The sequence below is a fragment of the Leptinotarsa decemlineata genome, unplaced genomic scaffold, assembly GCF_025532065.1.
Source record: "Leptinotarsa decemlineata unplaced genomic scaffold, Ldec_3_MD MMD2_P_RNA_scaffold_14, whole genome shotgun sequence".
Classification (NCBI taxonomy): domain Eukaryota; kingdom Metazoa; phylum Arthropoda; class Insecta; order Coleoptera; family Chrysomelidae; genus Leptinotarsa; species Leptinotarsa decemlineata.
This window is the reverse complement of record NW_027412528.1, coordinates 5,052,344-5,063,864: the sequence shown is the minus strand read 5'-3', so window position 1 is coordinate 5,063,864 and position 11,521 is coordinate 5,052,344. Positions and strand designations below refer to the sequence as shown.

The 11,521-nt window shown below is 45.0% G+C and overlaps 1 protein-coding gene across 1 annotated transcript; it reads left to right on the top strand.

Annotated features, from left to right (window-relative positions):
• Positions 1 to 5,043: 5,043 nt before the first annotated feature.
• LOC141482295 (uncharacterized) lies at positions 5,044 to 5,373 on the top strand. Its single transcript, XM_074175327.1, has one exon. The coding sequence runs from the start codon at positions 5,044 to 5,046 to the stop codon at positions 5,371 to 5,373; it is 330 nt and encodes a 109-aa protein (XP_074031428.1).
• Positions 5,374 to 11,521: the final 6,148 nt, after the last annotated feature.

Genomic DNA, 11,521 nt, shown 5'->3' with positions numbered 1-11,521 from the left:
AAGAAACAGGTACGAACCAGTGAAGAAAATCAATATAGATGCGGATACGCAGACGGAGCGGAAAACGAAAGAAATCGCCACTCAGACCTATGGAAGTAGTTCCGAGGAACCCATCGAAACCTTACAAGGAATGGTCTCATTAGAATCCTTCATGGCCCAAAGATCTATACAGGAACACAGAAATCATCAATAATAACCTGTTGAAAACAGCCGGTTAAAGTGATTTGGGTAGAACCTGACGATCCTAATATGAAAACAGGAATACAAAGCGCTTTTATGGACCAGTACCCAGACCTGGAGAGCATGGAAGATGAGTTCGAAGTACTGGAGCAACGCACACGCATAAGATCCAGAGATATCAATGAGGAAAAAAAGAAGAAAAATAATCAAAATTACGCACAATGGAACAATGGCCGGGATAGTAATAATAATAATAATAATAAATATACTTTATTGTCTGAAGTCATACTAACTCATTGACAAAGCTTGGCTATAAATAAAACATATGTCATAACTACTAAACACATAAATAAATAAACAAATAAATAGATATATCTAATGGTACGTCACCTAGTGGGACAGTCTGGAGAATAAAAAAACAAATAGTATATACGGTAATAACATACTAGAAATATAATACATGGTTATGCACAGTAATAAAATTACTGGAAGAATTCCTGCAGCGTGTAGTAGGCTCTCTCAGAAAGAAATGTTTTTACAGTTTTTCTGAACTGACTTTCACTTAAGTTTGCCGTCCTAATATCAACTGGTAAGTGATTGAACATCTTGCCAGCAATATAGAAGATAGAGTTCCTGGTGAGATTTTTGGAGGGTAATGGGAGTTTCAGTATGTGCCTATTGTTGCGGGTAGCATAATGATTAGGAGTTGAGACAAATTTTGATCTATGTTTATTTACCAGGCAGACCGACTCCAGAATCAATAATGCTATGACCGTGAGTATTTTGTTACTTGTGAAAGTTTCCCTGCATGACTCACGGGGTTTGATTTTATATATAAACCTTATGGCCCTTTTTTGTAAAATGAGCAATTCATTGAGAAGTGTTGAGTTACACATTCCCCAAAAAGGTATTCCATAACGAAGGTGAGAATCTATAAGAGCGTAATATGCCATTTTGGCAGTAGCTGGTCCCAGTTCATTAGAAATAACTCTCACTGCATAGCAACCAGAAGAGATCTTGCTTTTAAGTTGTTTCACATGTTCATCAAATTTAAGATTTTTGTCTATGAGCACACCTAGGAATTTAGTACAATCTTTATTTCCTATTACATATTTGCCAAACGCAGGTTCATTAATCGAGCATCTGAAGGATAATAGGTGAGTCTTATCTGTGTTGAGGGATAATTTGTTCGCATCGCACCACTCTTTTACAATGTTCAAGTCTGAAAATATTATATCATGTAATTCCCTGGTCTCCTTGCCTTTCCATAGTATAGTGGTATCATCTGCAAATATAGTGAATTTACCAGATATCTTGACTTTAGTGAGGTCGTTGATATATAATAGGAAAAGAATGGGGCCGAGCACAGATCCTTGGGGACTCCGGACTTTATTTCCCGCCTATTCGATAGTTCTGTTGTTTTAACAATCTGATAACGTCCTGAGAGATATGAATCGAACCATGTGAGAGACACACCTCGGCATCCATACAGTTGAAGTTTTCTTAGCAGTATCTGGTGATCAACACAGTCAAATGCCTTTGTTAGATCACAAAACACTGCTGCTGTTGTCTCTCCAGCATTTATCTCAGAATAGACTTCATAGAGGAGTGAGAAGATTGCATCATTCGTATTTTTTTATTCTGAAAACCGAACTGATTTTCACTAATTATTTTATGTAAGTTCAAAAATTCTAACAGACGCTTCTTGACTATTTTTTCGATAATTTTGGCAATGGTTGGAATAAGAGAAATAGGCCGAAGATTTGAGGGATTATCCAGATCTCCACCTTTATGCAGGGGGATAACAATAGAGGTTTTTAAAAAGGAGGGAAATTCGCCTCTACGGAGGGAGATATTTATTAGTGAAACTAGTAGATTGAGGGCACATAAGGGAAGGTTTTGTATTATATTGATTGAAATTTCATCATAGCCTGCTGTTTTCTTGTTTTTGATATATTTTAAGATTTCTATCAGTTCGTGAATGTTTGTGTCATACAAGATAAGGCTTTCACTAATTGTGTATTGTTCCAAGTTTTTTAAGGGATCATGTGTGGGTGTTATTTTGTTACTTAAGTTTTGTGCAATGGAACAGTAGAAATCATTTATTGTATTGGGATTTACCCCTATATCCTTGATTTTTTTCTTTGCTTTTCCCCTAATATCATTAATAATTGACCAGGATTCTTTCACCTTACTATCAGAGCCGCTAAGTCTATTATGGTAGTATCCTTCTTTCGCAGTCCTAATCAAAGATCTATAAATTCTTCGATAGTGATTGAAGTAATTATGAAATGACTGTTCACTTGTGAACTTCCGTATGATATGGCAGCGAATGCAATAATTGCTACATGAGACTCCAGAAGACCCCTACACGAGCTAAAAAACATAACGGTAGAGGTCCTACGGAAATTATTGGAGGCAGTATTTCATGGCTCTAAAACCAGAGTCCGAGTATGCTCGATGACCAAACCGGAAAGAAGGAAGCAACCAACCACCTACGGGCTCCTTATTAACCAAGGAGGCCTCTCCTATAAAGACATATTAACAAGATGTAAGGACATAGTGAAGGAAAATCCAGCATCGACGGCAATCAGGAGTATGAAGAGCACAAAAGAACAGAAGCTCTTAATAACTAGACCGAGACGAACAGGCTCTAACAGACCTACAAAAAGCTCTTAGGGAGGATGACAACCTGAAAGTTCGACGATTAGACAACACTAGCCAGAGAACTGTGCTCCACATAAGAGGTATGGACATGGAGTCTGAAAAAAAATGAACTGAAAGAGGCAATAACAAATAGAGTGGGACACTGGGACGAAAACTGTATGAAAATTAGCGACCTTCGCCCCCAAAACAACGGCACTATGGCGGCCATCGTGCTGGAAATACGGCCACACGTCGAGCAAGTGCAGGGGACCAAACCTGGCAAAGCATTGTTATAAATGTGGAGAGGAGGGGCATCATCTCAAAGAGTGCAACAATGAAGAGGCCTGCCCTGTCTGCAGAATAAAAGGGCACAAAGCGGGCACGATGAAGTGTCCGGAATTTAAGAACGCACTGACTATAGCCAGGAGAGACGAGCGAAAACAGAAGACCTGGAGAGGTGCAAGGAAAATTAATATAACGGATCTGGTGAAAAAGAAGACAGAGTAACCTGAGGAAACGCCAGACCAGGAGCTAGGAGGAAAGCACACCGAAAAGGAGGAGCACCCGGAAGATATGGACCAATATCTGAAAGATTTCTCAGACAAGATCGGAGAAGCACAGATGACGTTAGATGCCATAGACAATTAAAATATTACTGCTTCCAAGAAAAGTGAACTTAGACCTAGAGTGGAGCTGCTCGACGATGAACCGAGCTAAACAAACTGAAAATATTACAGACAAATCTGAATAGATCCAGAAATGCCTATGATTTCGCACTAGCAAGCGCAATGGAGAATGAAGTGGACGTACTGGTGGCCGGAGAGCCAAATAAACAACTCGTTGAGAAAGGAACCTGATTGAAGGATCAACGGAGCGATGTGGCCGTCTTATTCCAGAATAGAAACACAGAGGTCCTAAAAGTGGCAAGTAAGGATGGTTTCCTTCACATCCAATTGAGACAATTCAATTTGATTTGCATGTATATGTCACCCAATATGCCCCTCGGAACATACGAGAATAGGATCCGTATCTTGGTAGAATACTGTCACAAACTAGACGGCGAATACATACTTGTAGGTGATTTTAATGCAAAATCACCCCTCTGGGGGTCACCAATCAAAGACGAGAGGGGCGTTATCCTAGCAGAATACATTGCTTCCCAGGACTTAATAGTTATCAACGTAGCCAACGTTTGTCAGAGGTAACTCCAGTTCCTGGATTGATATTACTCTGGCCACGCAAAAATTGGCCAGAGCTATTCAAAGGTGGGAAGTATGGGAGACGGAGGCTCTCACCGACCACCAGCATATTTATTTCGAAGTCACATCGCGCAACAAAAAGAGCAGAAATACTGAGAAAATGAAACCGGATATAAACTGCTGAACTCATTCAGCAAGATGTACGAGGGCCTGATTAAAACGAGACTTGAAAAAGAACTACAAGCAAGAGGAGCATTGTCAGACAACCAATTTGGCTTCCGAAGGGGCCGATCCACAATACAGGTGTTGGAGAAAGTATGCAGGCTGAGGAGGGACTGCAAACACAAATGGCAGGCACTTGTCACATATGTCAAAAATGCATTCAACACGGCGAACTGGGACATAATACTAAGAAACCTCAAGATGATAGAGCTTTGATAGTGCACCGTAACCACAAGATCACAGTGGAGATGGGAGTCTCACAGGGATCGGTCCTTGGGCCTACGTTGTGGAACGTCCTGTATGACTATGCTCAGAAAATTGCATTCGCAGACGACCTGGCCCTGATGGTGTGCGCAGATAGCAAAGAAGAGCTCGAAATACGTACGGAGATGGCGCTACACCAAACCGACGAATGGATGACTAACCACAAACTAACAGTGGAGCCCACCAAGACAGAGCTCATCATCCTCAGAGGACATGGCTGGTACAGGGTGAGGGACAGCGTGTGGATTAACTTCAAAGGGAAACAGATTAAGCCAAAAAGGCAACTGAAATATCTAGGTGTGACAATAGACATATCCGGCTGCTATGGACCACATATTGAGAGTACGTCCACAAGAGCAGAGGAGCGAGCAGGGGCACTTTCTAGGCTTATGGTAAATACCAGAGAACCCACAAGTGGGAAAAGACTGATCCTGTCCAGAGTCGTCCATTCCATCTCGCTGTATGCTGCACCTATATGAGCTGAGACAATGTTGGTACGGAAATACAGGGAGAGGTTAGAGTCCAACGGAAAATGGCACTGCGAGTGGGCAGCTCCTACAGAACGGTGTCACTACAGGTGATCCAGGTAGTGTGCGGGATAACCCCCATCCACCTAATGGTTGATGAGAGGGTCAGGATCCATAACCTGGGGCATACTCCTACCGACATGGAAAGGGCCGCAGAAAGAACAGTGACGTATGGGAAGTGGCAACAAGAGTGGTCCCTGCTGGATAAGTGGACGAATAAGTTACCGCCGCATATTATGGAATGGACAAACATCGGATGTAAGGACGTGGACTATTTCACAATACAGGCGCTGACAGGACACAGAACATGGCTCATTCAGGAGCTATACCCATAAGATAGGGAAAAGCGCCGATGACAACTGCATCTATTGTAACCGGAGCGTTGATGCTGAGCACACATTCTTTGATTACCCCAGATGGACTGTAACGCGTAACAGAACAGATAGTGAGATTGGCACGAAACTCACAATAAATAATATAAAAGAGTACATCATAAAGAGTAGAGAACACTGGTAAATTGTGAAAACATTTTTTCGGGATATCATGAAGACTAAGGAGAAGGAAGAGCTGGAAATGCAGAAAAGAGGCATCATAATAATTGAGTAATGAAAGAATAGACAAGGAGACAAAAGGAAGTCATCTGATGCTAAGTCCTCGCGGACGGTTCCGGGTGACTTCGCAGATAGGGTGGTTTTAGCTGGTATGGACAGCTTAGCTGTACGATTCCTATAAAAGGTTTCCACCCACAAAAAAAAGGTTAGGTTAGGTTGGTCCGAGGGACTTCGGATAAATCCACCGCTACAAAAAAAATAAGGTGGATGTATCTAGGTAAGCGGCAACACTTACTTTTCCCAGGCTGGTGTGATGCGGAGACGAACAGCCTCTCCACTGGCAAGACCGTTGGGTGCCTACTCGTGGCCGGACTGTCTCTTACAGAACTCAACAGATCTAGAGGGGGTACACTCGATAAATAACCTCCTGGAGACACACACCTGGTGTGCAGGATGAGGAAAAGATAGAGGAGAGCCCGATTTTTGAACACTTGGGCGTGGAGGACACTTTGGTTGAAATCTCCGATGGGAAGAGCGATCTGGAGAACCAAGATCTGAAGGACTTGCTGTTCTGGAAGTCGCCGGAGCCACAGCTGGGAAAAACAAAGTGGGGTGGTTCCCCAAACAAAAAGAGCCCAAGAAAAGAACTGGTAGAAATGAACCAAAACTGTCTCGCTCAGATAATGAATGGAATATCGAGCTTGTCGAAACTCGTAAAGGATCATACCAACACCAAGAAAGAGATCAAGGAGACAGTCGTGATGCTAAAAAAGGTGGCCATGAGAGTGGAACGACAAACCTCGCAAAATGGAAACAAAAGGAGGCGCACAGAGCCTGCCGTGGAAGTGGGACGGGGAGGCTGTAAGGACAGCGGATGCCAAACAGAGGCGTCTACTTAGACTATGGCTACTCAAGTGGATGAAGCGACTCTAGACAACGAGTGAAGAGAAATGGAAAATAAGAAGAATGAAAAGGTAAGGCTACACCTGGAAGGAGTGCTGGGTCACGAGGGCTGGCCTGGACTTCGCCAGGTCATCGATCAATCCTGGCCGGAAAACTTATATGCAACAACCAAGGAGAGCCGTGACTTGAGAGAGCTCAGGGAGGGCAGGCAAGACCTGGTTCTGCTGCTGGATCCGAAGATAGCTCGAGAAGGAGTGATAATTGATCAGGTCCGAGCGAGTTTTCCCGACCTGGTAGACCTCCTGAACGAACATATGGACAATATGGAATTTGTGAAATGTGACAAAAAGACCGTCACCAGTAAAGGCACAAGTGAGATTGTAACCAACACCCTCTATATTCTACCACTGAAGACCGGTGTAACAGGAGGGGATGGCGACGTGACCAACCTGTATGAGAGTATGAGAAAGCTCAGGGTAAAAGCGCCATCTTCAACAGAGGGAAAGCGGAAGTTTTAAATAGCTATGGCGGAACAGCACGATGACGGCTACCTCAGGAAGTGCACTGAGAGCGTCTTCCACGACAGTAGAGCAGGGATCACTGTCACTTGCAAAAAAAAAGAGACCATGCTAGAAGAGAGAGGGGCAAGGCAACGACCCAGGCAGGATGACCAAGAAGATTGTGGTCAAAATGGAGGGCAAAAACTACGCTGAGGCCTTGAGGGAGATGAAGCAGAACACGAACATATCAAGAACCGGAGCCCAGATAAAGAACATCAAAAAGACGGCGAGAGGAGACATCCTGTTGGAATTGAAGGGAGGGAAAGAGGAGGCCATAGCCTTGAAAGACATAATAGAGCAGGCCAATCCCTCGACTGAAGTGGAGATGACAAATAGGTAAAAGACTCTACATATCGCAGACATTGAACCGGACATGGGCAAAGCAGATGTTAAAAAAGCAGTAATGAGAGCGGTAGGCGGAATAATTGAGAAAGACATAGATATAGTATTCATGAAACTCAACAATTTTGGCAACCAGAATGCCATGATATCGGTGAACAGGTGGGTGGCGTTAGAACTCACCAGACTAGGAACGGTCAGAGTGGGTTGGGTCCCTTGCAGAGTAAGGGAGAAAATTAACATCCTCAGATGCTTCCGCTGTTTGGGCTTTGGCCACAGAAGGGGAGAATGCAAGGGAGAGGACCGCTCAAAGCATTGCGTGAACTGCGCTGGGGAAGGTCACACCGCTAAAGAGTGTAACAACGAAAGGAAGTGCACAAGCTGCAGACAGGAGGGACACAGGGCGGACCAGATGCGTTGTCCGCAATTTCGCAAGCTTGTAGAAAAAAGAGACAGGGATATCAAGGCGAGAAGACAGGGCGGCGAAGCATCACCTGCTGTGTAATGCGAATCCTGCTGACATCATATGGGCACAGGCCTACGCAGATGATCAGATAGTGACTGTGGGAGGACCATCTGCGAAGGTTATAGAGAAGAAATGGAGCACGGTATGGAAGGCATGTACTGACTGGGAAGACGAGGCATGGGTCAGCTATAATCATAAAAAGACCGAGTGTATGTTTGTAACAGCAAGGAAGGTGGAAAGACCACCTGTGGTCAGAATCCATGGGAATCGACTGGAAGGAGAACATCAAGTACCTCGGGATTGTGGTTGATAGAGGATTTCTTTTTATCGACCACATGAAAGAGGTACGTAGGAAGATGGCCATAATGGCGGGGAGAATGAGAAGATGGACTGGAAGGGATCTGAATGTAAGAAGAGAGTATGTTAGGATTATCTACGAAAGAGTGGCAAAACCCGCATTACTATACGGGGTACAGGTGTGGGGTGCCAGAGTGAATGATAGCAGGATACGGCGGCAGATACTAGCCGTGCAGAGACCTTTCTTGTTGGTGATTAGTAACAGTACTGGCCGGGTAGCCCCACTTAACATAGAGGAAGCGGCTAGATATCAGATGGATGGAGAATGGAAGGGAGAAAAATAGGGCAAGAGTGACAGAAAAAGAAAGGGTATCCCCATGGAACGCCGGAAGAGTACTGGAGGAATGTGAAAACATGACCGAGGTATACGTGGATGCCAGTAGGACAAATGACGGAAGGATGAGCGTAGGCTGGGCCTACAGAGAACGGAATGAATGGCGACAGGGAGGAGAGAGAGTGGAAGGGATGAAGGACATAAATGAAGTGGAAATGGCAGCGATTGAGAGAGTGATTGAGAGGAGTGAAATAGAGCGATTAAGAGTGGTCAGCGATTCGGAGGTCGCATTCAACATGATACACAAAGCCCAACCAAATAACAAACGAGCAGTGTCGATACTCAAAAAAATTGAGGATCGACAAACAAGAGGGAAAAAACATGGGTCGAGTGGAGAAAAGGGCGTGACAGAGAGAATGAAGGGAATGCCAGGGCGCATGCGGAATGTGAAAGGGCAGTAAATGACGAGGAAATAGGATTGACAAGTGAGGGATTGTATGATAAGAAGGATGAAAAAAGAAGGATAAATGAGAACATAAGGGAAAAATTGCAGAGAGAATGGGATACGAGTGACAAGGGAAGATGGACATATGAATGGTGCAGAATGGTAGGGAGAGAAAGACTGGGGTTAAATCGGAAAGCGGTGCAGCTGATGACAGGACATGGTAACTTCACCGGTTACCTTAGCAGGTTCGGGCTAGGCCGGGAAGTTCCATGTGTCTGTGACACAGGGGACCTTGAAACAGCGGAACATATAATGAGAGAATGTAGATTGGATGAAAGAACGAGATGAAGGGAGAGGTTGAAAGAGGAAGTGAGAGAGAGAGAGGAAAACCGCAGATGAGATATATCAACGGAACAAATGACGAATGGGTGAGATTTATGAATGAAATGGCCGAACACGTCGTTGGCGACGAGGGAATGTGAATACGTATAGGAAAGAAAAACCAATAACTGGAGACTGAAGGCTTAATGGCGAATGAAAGCCGGACAAGAAGTTCTAACAGAACACGACCTCTGTCGACCCACCCTCATACGTGAGTTCACTGAGTGAACGTAAAGAATACTGCTACAATTTTTCGTGACTTAGAGTTGATTTTTGTTGAGGATCCGCTTTCCCTGCTTTTTTCCCGACACGTCGCGCACGTGTCAATAGGGCACCTGCGCGGGCTGAAGGGGATGAAGCGGAGGTGATGGGGTTCCCTTGACGGTGGCTTAGTTAGATAGAGGGATTTCTATGCTTTATGGCCTTCGGGCTTGGTAAGCTATGGCTATAGCTTACTTCTTTTGCCGACAGGTTTGACGCTGATATCATCCTGTTCCAGGAACCCAACAAGACGTTGACTAGGCAACAGAAATTGATAACGGACAACAACTGCGATGTAGCGGTATTCTGTAGAAGCAGAGATATTGGAGTCCGGAATCATTGGGGACGCGATGGCTTCGTCAAGTTGGTCTTCAGCGATTGGACGCTATACAACTGCTATGTGTCGCCTAACATTTCTTTGCAGCGTTTCGAAGCTTACACGGATGCCTTGATGAGGGATGTCAAGTTGGAAGGCAAAAAAGCCATAATCGTGGGCGACTTCAATGCCAAGTCCCTATCTTGGGGTTCGTTAGCCGCAGATGCCAGGGGTAACTACGTCGAGGAATGGATCAATGCGCTAAATCTTGTACATAATGATGGATTGAGGCCTACCTTTGTGCGGGGTGACAGCAAGTCTTACCTGGACTTGACTCTTTCATCGTCTGAGGCAGCGGGTATGATAAGAAACTAGGAAGTCCTGGAGGAAGAGTCGATGAGTCTTCACAGACAGATCATTTTCCACATCGACGGAAAGTCGCGACGGAAAGTACCTGGGTTTAGAAGTAAACCTATCCTGGACAAGGAAACGTTTTGGGCTGCTCTTGAGATGATGTGTGAAAACGTCACTGCGGCTAACTTGGTCGAAAAGATCCGTAACGCTCAAAGCTTCGCTTTGGCCAGAGAGGGGATGCAAAGGAATAAAGATCAGCCTTACTGGTGGGGAGCCGAAGTGGAAGCCCTCAGAGCGGAATGTAACGCCAAACGCAGGTTACTCACCAGAAGAAGAGCAGCGGGCAAGGAAACAGTACAACTTGCCGAAGAATACAAGGAAGCTAAATCCAGGTACAAAAGAGTTATCAAACTAGCGAAAAGAAGAAAGTGGAAGGAGATGTGCGACCGACTGGATAACGACCCCTTCGGACAGGGCTATAAGCTGGTTGTCCGAGAGTTGAAGTTATTCCCAACTCCATATGAATTCGATGAAGAAGAAAAATGGAGAATTGTCGAAGAGCTGTTCCCTTCGACAATAGACGCATAGGATATGAGCGACTGCACGCCGTTGGAGGCGGGGGACAGGTTCACTGAGGAAGAGACAAGACAGGCAGCGTCCCGTCTGAAGGTGGGCAAGTCACCGGGGCCAGATGGTGTAACCGTTGAATCGGTGAAAACCGCAGTCGACATCCTAACGGGCTCAATCACAGAGATAATGAACGAATACCTCTCGTTGCAAAGATTCCTGAAGGAATGGAAGAGAGTCAGAGTTGCCCTTATCCCGAAGGGCTCGCCAAATGCAGAAACCCGTAAGTACCGCACTATATGCCTGCTAGATACCATGGGTAAATTATATAAGCATCTCATAAAGGCCCGGCTTGAGAGTGAATTAGAAGAACTTGGGGGGTTAGCCGAGAACCAGTTCGGATTTCGAAAAGAAAGATCAACGATACACGCTGCTAGGTGGGTGATAGACACTGCGACCGGGGGCTCAGAGAAGTGGGCGGCAATGATCGCCTTCGATATTAAGAATGCATTTAACACGGCGGTGTGGAGCTGGGTTCTGTCCTCGTTAAGGAGCATCGGTGTTAGTAGGTATCTAACCGATGTCGTGGAGAGCTATTTCAGCGATAGGAAGGTCTCGATCGGCAGGAGGAGGCTGTGCCTGACTCAGGGGTTTCCCCAGGGCTAGGTTCTCGGACCGTGTCTATGGAACGTTCTGTACGACGGCGTAC